Consider the following 13337-nt stretch of genomic DNA (forward strand, 5'->3'; position numbering starts at 1 on the left):
GAGAGGATTTTCATGTACTCTTTGTCAAGGAGTCTGAGATCACATTAGTCCATTTTCAAGAATTAAGGTGACCTGAAGCTGGACTCTAGTACTTGTGTTACTAATCTGTAATTTAATTCTATTGTTGACAGACAACATACTTCATATGGTTTCAATCCTTTTTGAAATTTGTTTTGTGACATAGCATATTTTATATCCTGAAGAATGGTCTGTGTGTACTTGAAAAGAGTACATATTCTGGAATTGTCAAATGAAATGTTTTATAAGTGACAGGTATAGTTGGTGGATAATGTTTCTTTCCTTCCTCTCAGTTGTATTGAGCTATAATTGACAAATAGCATCGTAAGCTATTTAAAGTATATATTGTGATGATTTGATGTACATGTATATTGTCAAATTATACTTAACATTTAGTTAATTAATACATTCCTTACCTTACATATTAATTTTGTTGGGAAAACATTTAGTTTTCTCTTAGCAAATGTCAGTTTTAATTATACAATACAGTGTTAATCAACTATAGTCATCATGTCATACATGAGATCCTCAGACCTTATTCATCTGATAGATGAACATTTGTACCCCTTTACCAATCTCTCCTTATTATCTCCATCCCCATCTCCCTGGAAGCCACTTTCTACTCTCTGCTTCTGTGAGTTTCACTTCTTATTTAGATTCCACAGTAATATGATACTCCCCAATATTTGTCTTTCTCTGTCTTGCTTATTTCACTTAGCATAGTGCCCTCAAAGTAGTTGTTGGAAACGACTGGGTACTGTTGTTAAAGCCCTCCTTGCCTATTTTTTGTTTAGTCATTCTGTCAGTTACTGAGAATGGGTTAATGATATATTTAACTCATGTTCATTGGTATTTTTTTCAGTCATGTCATGTCAGTTTTTGCTTCATGTATTTTGGGGCTTTATTTTTGTGTGTATACATTTAAAATTGTATTTTCTCCATATACTTTTAATTATTAAGAAAATATGTAATGACTATTATTATGAAAATATGTTTATATTTAATTATTATGAAAATATGTTAAATATGTTTTTGTCTTTAAGTCTATTTCTACTGATAGTAATATAGCCCTTCAAGTTCTCTTATGGTTGTTGTTTGTATGGTTTATCTTTTCCCATCCTTTCACTTTCAGCCTCTTTGTGTTTTTGGATGTAGAGTGTGTCTGTTGTAGACAGCTTATAGTTAGGTCTGTTTTTATCCAGTTTGACAGTCTCTGTGTTAAGTCCATTTATATTTAATGTAGTTATATTACGGTTGTATTTAAGAGTAGCTAATTTGCTATTTGTTTTCACTATGTTTTGAATATTTTTTCCTTCTTTTCCCCTTCTTTCTTGATGTGCCAAATATTTTTTGATACAATTTTTTAAAAAATTAAAAAGAATTTTCAACTACAGTGTACATTCAATATTATTTTTATATTGGTTTCAGGTTTACAGCATAGATTAGGATACTATTTTAATTACTTTGGACTAAAAATATATTTGAGAGATCCAAGATGGCAGCAGAGTAGGTGGAAGTCACAGTAATCTCCCAGGACCAAATTGCAACTAAATTATAGAAAAATTATTCTGCATCACCAACTGAATGAACAGTAGCTGGAAAGAAGCCTTATAACCAAGGACTTATGGAAGAAACTGCATCACCACAATGAGGCTAGTAGGAAGTGTGGAGCCATGAGAGGGCTGGAGGGATTTCCACAGGTGGCAGCTGAAGTTCTAGAGAGATCAGTGGCTGGGGGATGGAGAGCATTTCCCCTGAGAAGTGTGGGGTCTAAACTCCAAGCTGGCTCCTCCAGCCTAGAGCACCAGAACTGGGAAAGGAACCCAAATAACATCTGGCTGTAAAAAGCAGGGCTTTCTGTCTGCCAGGGACAGATGGCTAGGGTGATAGAGCCTCTTAAAGGGCCAATGCACAAAATTTCACTTGCAGCTACTTACCCTGGGCTCCAGCAGAGGGAGGGTAGAGTGGACTAGAGCCACAAGAGGGGAGTCTGGGGTTGGTGGCTCTGGGGAGAGAGCTGAAGGGTCAGCCTCCAGGATCCCTGTGCTGAGTCATTCCCCATAGTACAGAAGCCAGTTTTCATGGAGAGAGCACTCCTCTCCAAGAGGCATCAGTCTGAGGTGAAGCAAAAGCTTTGCCCACAGGAATTACTCTGCCCCACCCGGTGGACGTTAAGCAGAATAGTACAGCTGGAGGCTATTTTAGTGTTTAAACTTAACAAATCCTGCAGGTGAGGGAGGATCTCTGGGAGCTCTGAAACTTTAGCTGACCCTCCCCTGGGCTCAGTGCTGTAAAAGGTCAGCCTCGGTGTGCAGCCTGGTTCTTTCTGCACATACCCAGGCCATGGCATGGATTGCTGATAACTCCAAACAGGTTGGCCAGGGCCAGTCATGTACAGTATCTGACTATATAGGTCTATACCAGAGTCTGTGCAGATCTATTTAACATGTAGAAACAAATATAAAGAGGCAGTCAATATAGGAAGACACAGAAAAAGGCACCAAATGAAAGAATAAGAGACTTCTCCAAGATTTATCCATTGAAATCAATGGAGTATTAGAATCCCCTGATATGATTGTATTTCTGACAGTCTCTCCCTATACATCCATCAAGACTTGCTTTACATATTTAGGTGCTCCTATGTTGGCTGCATACATGATTACTAGGGCTATAGCTTCTTGTTGGATTGGTCTCTTTATCACTACAAAGTGTCATTCTTTGTATCTTACTATAGCCTTGGTTTTAGAGTCTATTTTGTCAGATATAAGTATTGCTACCCCAGCATTTTTTTCTTTCCATTTGCATGAAATAACTTCCCATCTTTTTACTTTGAGTCTGTGTATATCTTTTGATTAGAGGTGGATCTCTTGGAGACAGCATGTATATGAGTTGTTTTCTTGTCCATTCAGCTACCCTATGTCTTTTAATTGGAGTATTTAAGACATTTACATTTAAAGTGATTATTGATAAATACAAATTTATGGCCATTTTTTAACCATTTTTCTGGCTCCTCCTTCCTCCTCCCTTGTCTTCCTACCTCTTCCTTCTTCTTCTCCTTCCTCTTCCCGTTTACCTTCCCCTTCTTTTTAAAGAAAGCCTTTTAACATCTGTTGCAGTACCAGTTTGGTGTTAACATATTCCTTTAGTTCTGTTTTGCTTTTGTCTGGATAGCTCCTTATTTCTACTTCAACTTCAAATGGTAGCCTTGCTGGGTAAAGTAGCCTTGGTTGTAGGTCCTTGCTTTTCATCATCTTCAATATTTCATGCCAGTCCCTCTGTCATGAAATGTTTTGTTGGGGAATCAATGACAGTCTAATTGGAGCTCCCTTGTAGATGACTGACTGCCTTTCTCTTGTGTGTTTTAAGATTTTCTTCTTTTCTTTAAACTTTGCCATTTTAATTATGATGTGTCTTGATATGAGCATCTTTGTGTCCAATTTGTTTGGGACTCGCTGCACTTTCTGGACTTATGTATCTTTCTCCTTCACCAGATTAGGGAAGTTTTCAGTTATTATTTCTTTGAATAGTTTCTTGACCTCTTACTCACTTTCTTCCCTTTCTGGTAATCTCATGAAATAGATGTTGTTATGCTTCATGTTCCAAAGTTTTCTTAATTGCTCCTCATTTTTTAAAATTCTTTTATCTTTTTGCAGCTCTGCTTGGGTGTTTTTTTCTACCTTGTCTTCTAAATTGCTGTTTCAATCCGCTGCTTCATCTAACCTGTTTATTCCTTCCAGTGTATTATTTATTCCAGATATTGCATTCTTTTTTTCTGACTGATCCTTTTTTATGATTTCCATATCTTTTTCATGGTGTTGAGTATCCTTATAATAATTACTCTAAAATCTATAATTGATAAGTTACTTGCCTTCATTTCATTTAGTTCTTCATTTAGTACAAAGTTGAAGGAATCATGCTACCTAATATCAAACTATAAGGCCACTGTAATCAAAACAGTGTGGTACTGGCATAAAAACAGACACGTAGATCAGTGGAACAGAACAGAGAGCTCAGAAGTAAACCCACACCTTTATAATCAATTAATATTCAGCAGAGGAAGCAAGCACATACAATGGGCTAAAGATGCTTTATTAATAAATGGTGCTGGGAAAAGTGAACAGATACACACAGAAAAATGAAATTATACCACCTTACACCACACACAAGAAAAAAATCAAAATGGATTACAGATTTAAATTTTAGATCCAAAACCATAAAAATTCTAGAAGAAAACATATGCAGTAAAATCTCAGACATTGCTTATAATAATATTTTATGTACCTCTTCAGGCAAAGGAAACAAGAAATATGTAAACGAATGGGACTACATCAAACTAAAAAGTTTTTTTCACAGCAAAGGAAACCATAAACAAAATACACAGACAACCCACTGAATGGAAGAACATATTTGCCCATACATCTGATAAGGGTTTAATACTCAGAATTTATAAATTACTTCCAAAACTCAACACCAAGAAAACCAAACAAACAATCCAATTAAAAATTGTTAAAGGACCTGAACAGACAGTTCTCTAAAGGGGACATACATGTGGCCAACAGACATATGAAAAAATGATCAATGTCACTAATCATCATAGAAAATGCAAATAAAAATTGCAATGAGATATACTTCACATCAGTCAGAATGCCTGTCACCTGTAAACCAACAAACAACAAGTGCTGGTGAGGACGGGGACAGAGGGGAACCCTTCTGCACTGTTGGTGGGAATGCAGATTAGTGCAGCCACTGTGGAAAGCAGTGTGGAGTTTCCTCAACATATTCAAGATTAATCTGCCGTTTGACCTAGAGGTCCCACTTCTGGGAATTTATCTGAAGAAACCCAAAACACTAGTTTGAAAGAACATAAGCACCCCTGTGTTCATTTCAGCATTATTTACAATCATGAAGATACGGTAGCAGCACAAGTGTCCATCAGTAAAGGAGTGGATGAAACAACTATGGGACATTTACACAATGGAATGCTACTTGGCCATAAAAAGAAGAAAATTTAGCTTTCGTGATAGCATGATAGACCTGGAGAAAATTATGCTAAGTGAAATATGCCAGTCAGAGAAAGAAAAATACCATATGAATTCACTCATCTGTGGAATCTAATGGACAAACTGAACTAACAAGCAAAATAGACAGACTCATAGATAGAGAGCAGATGACAGCTCTGTGAGGGTGGGTGTGGAAGGGGTGGAGGGGTTGAGTGAAAAGGAAAAAGGACTCATGGACATGGACCACAGTGTGGTGATTGTGGGGGGTAGGAGGTGTAAGGGGGACAAATTGTAATGGAAAAAATATAATAAAAAAAATATATTTGAGGGGTTTTGTGTTGATTGCTAAGGGATTACAGTATACATCTTAACTTTTCACAGGGTATTTCAGATTACTAACTTAATTCTGCTTAGAGTATTGAACTTCTACCCCAACGTAGCTCCATTATCTCTCCCCTCCATTTGTGCTATTATCATGTATATTACACCTATTTGTCTCATAAACCCATCAATAATACAGCACTAGAATTATTGCCTTATAGATTCGTATATCTCTTAAAGATGTTAAGAGAGAAACTAGAAAATAGATTTGCATGCTTTTATGTTTACCAACATATATTCACTTCTGGTGCCCTTTTTCTTGCATATTTGAGTTACCATATTTTGTTTTTCTTTGAATGATTTCCTTTATTATTTCTTTTAGGCAGTTATGCTGTCTCTATTGTTTTGTTTTATTTTATTTTTAAAACTTTTAATATTTATTTTTATGTTTTAAAAGATTTTATTTATTTTTACAGACGGGGAAAGGGAGGACAAAGAGAGGGAGAGAAACATCAATGTGTGGTTGCGTCTTGTGCACCCCCTACTCGGGGTCTGGCCTGCAACCCAGGCATGTGCCCTGACTGGAAATTGAACCAGCAACTTTTTGGTTCACAGACCTGCGCTCAATCCACTGAGCTACACCAGCCAGAGCTCTATTGTTTTATAATAAGAAGTCAGCCATTAATTATATTATTTTATGCCTGTATGCATGAATAATTTTTTTCTTGCTGCTTTCAAGTTCTCCTTTTGTCTTGAAACAACTTAACTGTGACATGTCTAAGTATGAATCTCTTTCCTTTATCCTTATTGGGATTCATTAAGCTTCTTTGATCTATAGGTTAATGTTTTTCATCACATTTTGAAAGTTTTGACCATTTCTTCAAGTTTTTCTGCCTCTTTTATTCCTTCTCATGCTCCCATCACATGTATTTTGAATCATGTAATGTTGTCCCACAGGTCTCTGTCTCTTCATTTTCTACAGTTTTTTCATTTGTTCTTGAAATTAGATAATTTTTACCTGTCTTTAAGGTTACTAATTCTTTTTTACCATTTGACTTTTTTTGTTGAACCCCTCTAGTGAGTTTTTTATTTCAGTGATTGTAGTTTTCAAGTCCAGAATTTCCCTTTTTTGTTAAAAAAAGGCTGTTTGTTGAAATTCTGTACTTGTTGAGTCATTGTTGTCATACTTTAATTCTTTAAGCATGGTTCTCATTAGGTTATTGAACATATTTATAATAACTTCCTTGATGTCTTTGTCTGCTAAATCTAGTTCTTGGGGTCCCTGAGTCTATTGGTTGCTCTTTTGTTTCCTTTTTTGAGCCACATGGTTTTTGTTTATTTTTGTGTTTTATAATTTTTTGATAATTATACAATTTTGATAATATATTGTAGCAACTGTGGATTCTGATTACATCCTCTCTGCCTCTAAAGCTTGTCATTGCAGATTTTTATTTAATAACACGCCTAGAGTAAGTAAATCTGTGAAGTCAGTTTGTCCTTTGGCTAATGGGAACAAATATCTCTGCTCTGTTTATTGTTGTTATTGTTTTTATTTTTAGGGATGGCCTCCTAGTGGTCACCTTTTATGCCAGACAATGAATGGTCAAAATGTGTGCGCAAATACAGCCAGCCAGTAAGACTTTTCTTTCTGCTGACAGATTTGTGTGGGTTGGGGAATGCCTTCAAAGTTCAGACCATTTTCAAGTTTGTCTCAGTTTTTATGTTACCCTGAGACTTACTGTGTCTCTAGTCTGGAACGTGTGGGTAGTCTGGGATTCCCCTAGTCCTTGCGTATGTATGCATGCAGCCTCTGTTCAACAGGAAATACATTGAATATTTATAAAGCCCACCTATGGCTGTCTTTCTTTTTAAGATCTCTGTTTAATCCCCTGCTAATATGTCAGTCTGCTTGTTTCTTGCTCCCATTAGGACTATAATCTCACAATTTTCCATTTCACTTCTGGGCATACGTTTTCTGCGTTTCACTTTGAATACACTCAGCCTGCTCTCTCAGCAAAGCTGCTGGTTCTCATGGTCTGTTCTGTCCTAGTAGAACTTCAACACTGATTGAACTCTCAGGAGAGGAAGAGTAGTGGAGGCTGGCTAAGGAAATGGGGCCACAGATTTCTGCTGCTTCCAAGTTCCATGGAATTTCACGAACAAATATTTTTGAGTTTGTATGCCTTTGGTCAACTTCCTATTATTTTGAGGTGATTGTTTTTGACCTTTTTTTTTCTAGGTAGAAATTTGCTTTTGCAGAGAAGATTTACCAAGCTCCTTACTCCATCCTAGTGGTAGCTTCCTTTTGGTGTTTTTTGAAATGTTTGTTTATGTGGTTTTTCTATACAAAGACATACAAAATATTGTATAAAAAGCATATTATTTTAAAGATCATTTTAAATTTATTTTCTAAGGTGCTACATTTCAGCTCATTTAATGAAGATTATAATTAAACAGGAATTTAATCTTTTCATTGTTACAGATTTCAAGTTCCACCTATAAAGACAGGAATGAGGAATACAAAAGACAGTTCCCACATCTACCTGATACAGAGAAGCTGATAGCAGGTAAAAAAGACCAGAAGTTGCAAAAACCCATTTTACCACCTTATTATCAAACCGGAGCTGATGAGTGACAGTATTATAGAAAATGTTAGCCTTTGTGCTAGACAAAAAATATTTTTCCATATAAGCAGCATGTTATCCATTCATAATTATACAATAATTATACAGTGTTAAATTAAGTTGTAATTTGAAGAAGGGAGATTTCTGATTTGTAAAAATACTAAGTACTGGCTAAGAAAATAGAAATAAAGGGAAAGGATTTGTTACTATTTCTACTTGTGCTTGGTTCAAATGGCTCTGTAAGAAAAATTGAAATTTGATATTCAATATATGTTATCTTTCCCTATATAAAAGATACTCCTTAACATGTTGTAGAGCAATTTAACAAAATTTTCTAGGGGTATATACATATAATATATATACACATTATTCACATAATCTTTTTTTAAAGATTTTATTTATTTATCTTTAGAGGGGAAAGGAAGGAGAGAAGGAGAGAAATATCAATGTATGGTTGCTTCTCGTGAGTCCCCCACTGGGAACTGGCCTGCAACCCAGGCATGTGCCCTGACTGGGAATCGAACCGCGATCGTGTGGTTCACAGGCCCACGCTCAATCCACTGAGCTACACCAGCCAGGGACACATAATCTTTTTTTAAAAAGTATATTTTATTGATTATGCTATTACAATTTTCCTAATTTTCCCTCCTTTATCCCCTCTCTGCCCTGCCCCCTCAACCCTCCAGCATTCCCCCACCCCTTAGTTCGTATCTGTGGGTTATACATATAAGTTCTTTGAGCCCTCTGTTTCCTATACCTTTTTTTATCTTTCTCTGTCTATTTTGCACCTACTAATTATGCTTCTACTTTCCTGAACCTTTCCCCCCCATTCCTCCCTTCCTCCTCCCCACTGAAATCCCTCCCTGTGATATCCATTTGTCTGATTCTGTGCCTGTTCTAGTTGTTTGCTTAGTTCTTGTTTTCTTTGTTTTTCTTTTCCTTTAGGTTCATTTGTTGATAGTTGTGAGTTTGTTGTCATTTTACTGTTCATATTTTTGATCTTCATTTTCTTAGATAAGTCCCTTTAACATTTCATATAATAAGAGCTTGGTAATGATAAGCTCCTCTGATTGACCTTTTCTGGGAAGCACTTTATCTGCCCTTCCATTCTAAATGAAAACTTTACTGGATAGAGTAATCTTGGATGTAGGTCCTTGCCTTTCACAACTTTGAATACTACTTGCCAGTCCTTTCTTGCCTGCAAGGTTTCTTTTGAGAAATTAGTTGATAGTCTTGTGGGCACTCCTTTGTTGGTAACTCTCTCCTTTCCTCTCGATTCTTTTAGGATTCTCTCCTTCATTTTAATCTTGGATAATGTAATTATGATGTGCCTTGGTATGTTCCTCTTTGGGTCCAACTTCTTTGGGACTCTCTGGACTTCCTGGACTTCTTGGAAGTCTATTTGCTTTGCCAGATTGGGGAAGTTCTCCTTCATTGTTTGTTCAAATAAGTTTTCAGTTTCTTGCTGTTGTTTCTTCTCTTTCTGGCACCCCTGTAATTCGGATATTGGAATGTTTCAGATTGTCCCAGAGGTTTGTATGACACTTTTCACTTTTTGAATTTTTGTTTCTTCATTCTGTTCCGGTTGAATGTTTATTTTTCCCTTTTGTTTCAAATTGTTGCTTGGAGTCCTGGTTTTCTTCCTGTCACTGTTGGTTCCATGAATATTTTACTTAATTTCATTTTGGGTGTCTTTCATTTGTTCTTTCATTTTTTGACCAAGCTCAATCAGATCTGTGAGCATTTGGATTACCAGGGCTTTAAATTCTCCATCAGATAGGTTGGCTATCTCCCCATCGCTTAGTTCTCTTTCTGAGGTTTTGCTCTGTTCTTTCATTTGGGCCATATTTCTTTGTCTTGGCGCAGCTGATTGGTTTTAAGGGGGCAGGGCCTTAGGTACTCAGCAGGGCAGGGCAACCCTAGTTGCTGCGCTGCCTGTGAAGGAGGGGCCAAAGAAGGAACAATGCAGCTCTCCTGTTTGTCTCTAGCTCACTTTCCAACCAACTCTGGTGTGAGACTGGGAGTTTCTCCCACTGCAGCAACCACCACCATAGTCCACAGTGAACTCAGAGTCTCAGTTTTCTTTTAAGTCAGCCCTGCCCCTGTGGTCCACCGCTTCACAGCAGTTTTTCTCAGCCGGCCTGTGTGGTCCAACTGTCTTACCGATCTGGTTGTTCAGGTTGATTTTTTCTCTAATTCCTAGGTTGTCAGAGTTCCATGAGGTTTGATTTTCTGGTGCTTCTGGTGTTTATTGATTTTAGATTGGTTGTTATCTTCCTTTTGGTTGTATGAGGAAACAATGGGTTTCTACCTGTGCCTCCATCTTGGCTGGAACTCACCAAAGTCTTTATTCATGTAATCTTTCAGATAGATTTTTTGGAAACAGATTTTAAAAGGAACAGTTTAGTCATTTTTCTTACAAAAGTGCTTTATTTTTAATCTAAGCTTAATATAGATACTTTACAATCAAAATATGGAACTATATTTTAGTTTTAGTATATACTTTATTTAAATAATTTATTCAGAGAAATTTGTCAGATTTCTGATACTGTTGGTCAGTATTCAATTCAACATAGCTGAACTTGGAGATAGCTAAGGACTTTAAAGCCCAGTATCTTAAAAATTGTAATGATGAATTAAAGCAACTTTTAGGAACATTTAAAAGTATTACATCCTCAAGATAAAATGTTCAAATACTGCAAGCGAACTTTGGTGAAAAGAGTGTGGCCCTTTCAGTGTCTTAGCGCTGGGGAGAGAGAGACCTGTGTCAAGAGGCTCCCTCCCTTGACTCAGCTCTTGTCTTGCTCACAAGAGAATAATTCAGGTGAGAGACAAACACATATAGTGGAAATGAGGTAGCAAGTTTATTTATACACTGGAGCAAAAAGCTACAAGTGGGCACTCAGCTAATCTGAATGCTCTGACTATTGGGTTTCAGGGTTACATACCTTATTCAGCTTCTAGGTCCCCCTCCCCCTTCTCCTTCTCAACCTTGGGAATAACATACAGCTACAAAGGCTTTCTTTTCAGTTAGCAAAGGTTTTTTTTTTGTCTTAGTGAAATTGTTAAAGAGGCTCTAGTTCCTGGCATAGAATCTGAAGGACTACCTTCTGTGCTTTGAGGTAGTCCTTCAGACCACCCGCTTTGAGGTTCAGAACACCTGACAATCCTAGTAAGACTGTGACAGAAGCCCCTTTTCTCAGCTTAGTATCAAGGGCTCTCCCCTCCTCCTGTGCTACTTTGGTTGCAGTGCTTGGGATCCCCGGCAATCTTATCAAACCCAGCTTAGGACTGCTGAGTTAATTGGCGAGACATGTCTTTATTTTGCTTCTAAGCCTCTTATATTACTGTAAACTCTTTGCTAGATTGCAGTGGCAAGGGCCCTGCCTCCGTTTTACCTCCGGCCTCTCATTTCTAGGTGCTAACTAACAAATGAAGACCACTCCAACATCTTTCCTGGGTGATAATCACTTTTAGTAATTTCTTACAGATATTTCCAGAAATTTTCTGTATACATGGTGGAGCAAAAGTAGGTTTACATTTGTTTGTATGGAAAATAATACAATAATTAATAAATAATACAAGAGTAAGTTGTGTTTTGCATACTCACAATTAGAAACCTACTTTTGCCTACCCTGTGTATTTCAAGGGGAATATACATACATTTCTAAGAGAACTGTGCTTACTGTTTGAATTTTATTTAGAGCTCTTTCTATTAATACTACATATGGATTCACTTCATTCTTTTAATGGGTGCTTCATATTTATTTGAATGAATTTTGTACCATAATTTGTTCAACATAACCCCTATTAATGGACATTTTGATTGCTTCCTGTCTTTTACTGGTATCACTAATGTTACATTGAATCTTCTTGTACATTTGTTTTATCACGCATGTGCATACATTGTAGGGTAAATTTTATGAAATGGAATTGTGGCAAAGTGGCAATGAACATTTAAAAAGTTTGCTGTTGCTAAGTTATCCTCCAAAAGGGTTAAAATCTCATCAACAGTGTTTGTAAATACCTATTTTGGCCATACCTCAGGAACTTGGCTTCAGTAAAATTTGGTAGATAGAAATGGTACATAATCATTGTTTAAATATGCATTTTTTAATTATGAAGAAGGTTGATGATGTATTTATATGTGTATAAACTATCTGTATTTCTTTTTCTGTGAAGCTTTCTTTCATAAGCTTTGCTCATTTTTCTAGTGGTTATTTGTTTTTTATTAATTCAAAGTAGCTTGTTAGGTTTTTAAAATATTTTTCATGAGTGTTGCAAATGTTTCTTGAAATCAACTGCTTTTTGTGGAAACTTTCGTAAATATATCATACTCATCATTGCTGTATTGAAAGAAATTAATCTGATGACACAGTGATATATAAAACATTAAAGCCATACAGAAAAGTATAGATAAAATATGAAGTCATTGAGGATCCTACCACCTATAGATAATTTTGGTTAACATTTTGTGGATAGCTTTCTAGATATTTCTTTCAGTGGGTATCTTTGCTTTTCATGTAGAAAATCTCAGATAATCTATATTTAGTGAGTTTAGTAAGGTCATAGGATGGAAAGTTAATTGAAAGTAAAAGAAAGAATCATATTAATACACACTGCCAGTGAACAATTAGAATTTGAATTTCACAAATACCATTTACATGAGAACCTCCCAATAATGAAGTACTTAGGTGTAAACCTAGCAAATGTGCAGGCTCTCTATGCTGATAACTGAAACATTGATAAAGGAAGATCCAATAAATGTTTATAGATCAGAAGATTTAATGTTGTTAGTATGTCAAATCCCTCAAATGAAAGTCCCAGCAAGCTTTTCATTTTTTAAATTGTATTTGATAGCAGCTTTTTTTCCCCAAAGGTTTTTGTAAAATTTATTTTTAGAGAGAGGGGAAGGGAGGGAGAAAGAGAGGGAGAGAAACATCAATGTGTGGTTGCCTCTCATGCATCCCCTACTGGGAGCTGCAACCCGCATGTGCCCTGACTGGGAATCATACATGCGATCCTTTGCTTCCCAGGACTGTGCTGAATCCACTGAGCTACACCAGCCAGGGCAATAGCAGCTTTTTTTACAAAACCTAAGCGCATTTGCAAAACTGGGAACATGTTTAGAAGCCTTTTTTGAAAGAATGTTTTAGTCTTTTTAAACTGAGTTTTAAAAAATAAAAATAATTTTTCAACACTGTTTTGAAAACTTAAGAGTGCAACAATATATAATACTTAGTTTCATTATCTCTGAAATGGCTCAAGTCCAATTCCATACTGATGAGGTCACAACAAATTGAATCAAGCAAATACATACATTTGTCTATGCTACTTGATGCTAATGTTCACTTATGTTAGCTTGCACTTATAA

The 13337-nt window shown here is 36.3% G+C and overlaps 1 protein-coding gene across 2 annotated transcripts in view; it reads left to right on the plus strand.

The window, feature by feature from the left end:
• Positions 1-13337, plus strand: part of GRAMD1C (GRAM domain containing 1C) — a 102082-nt gene that overhangs the window by 22593 nt on the left and 66152 nt on the right. For both annotated transcript variants that reach the window (XM_037057397.1, XM_037057398.1), the window contains one exon: positions 7822-7906. In XM_037057397.1, coding sequence (XP_036913292.1) covers positions 7822-7906 — 85 coding nt within the window. The remainder of the gene's footprint in view (positions 1-7821; positions 7907-13337) is intronic.

This window comes from Sturnira hondurensis, unplaced genomic scaffold, assembly GCF_014824575.4.
Source record: "Sturnira hondurensis isolate 20B ecotype Veracruz unplaced genomic scaffold, ASM1482457v3 Scaffold0009719, whole genome shotgun sequence".
Lineage (NCBI taxonomy): Eukaryota > Metazoa > Chordata > Mammalia > Chiroptera > Phyllostomidae > Sturnira > Sturnira hondurensis.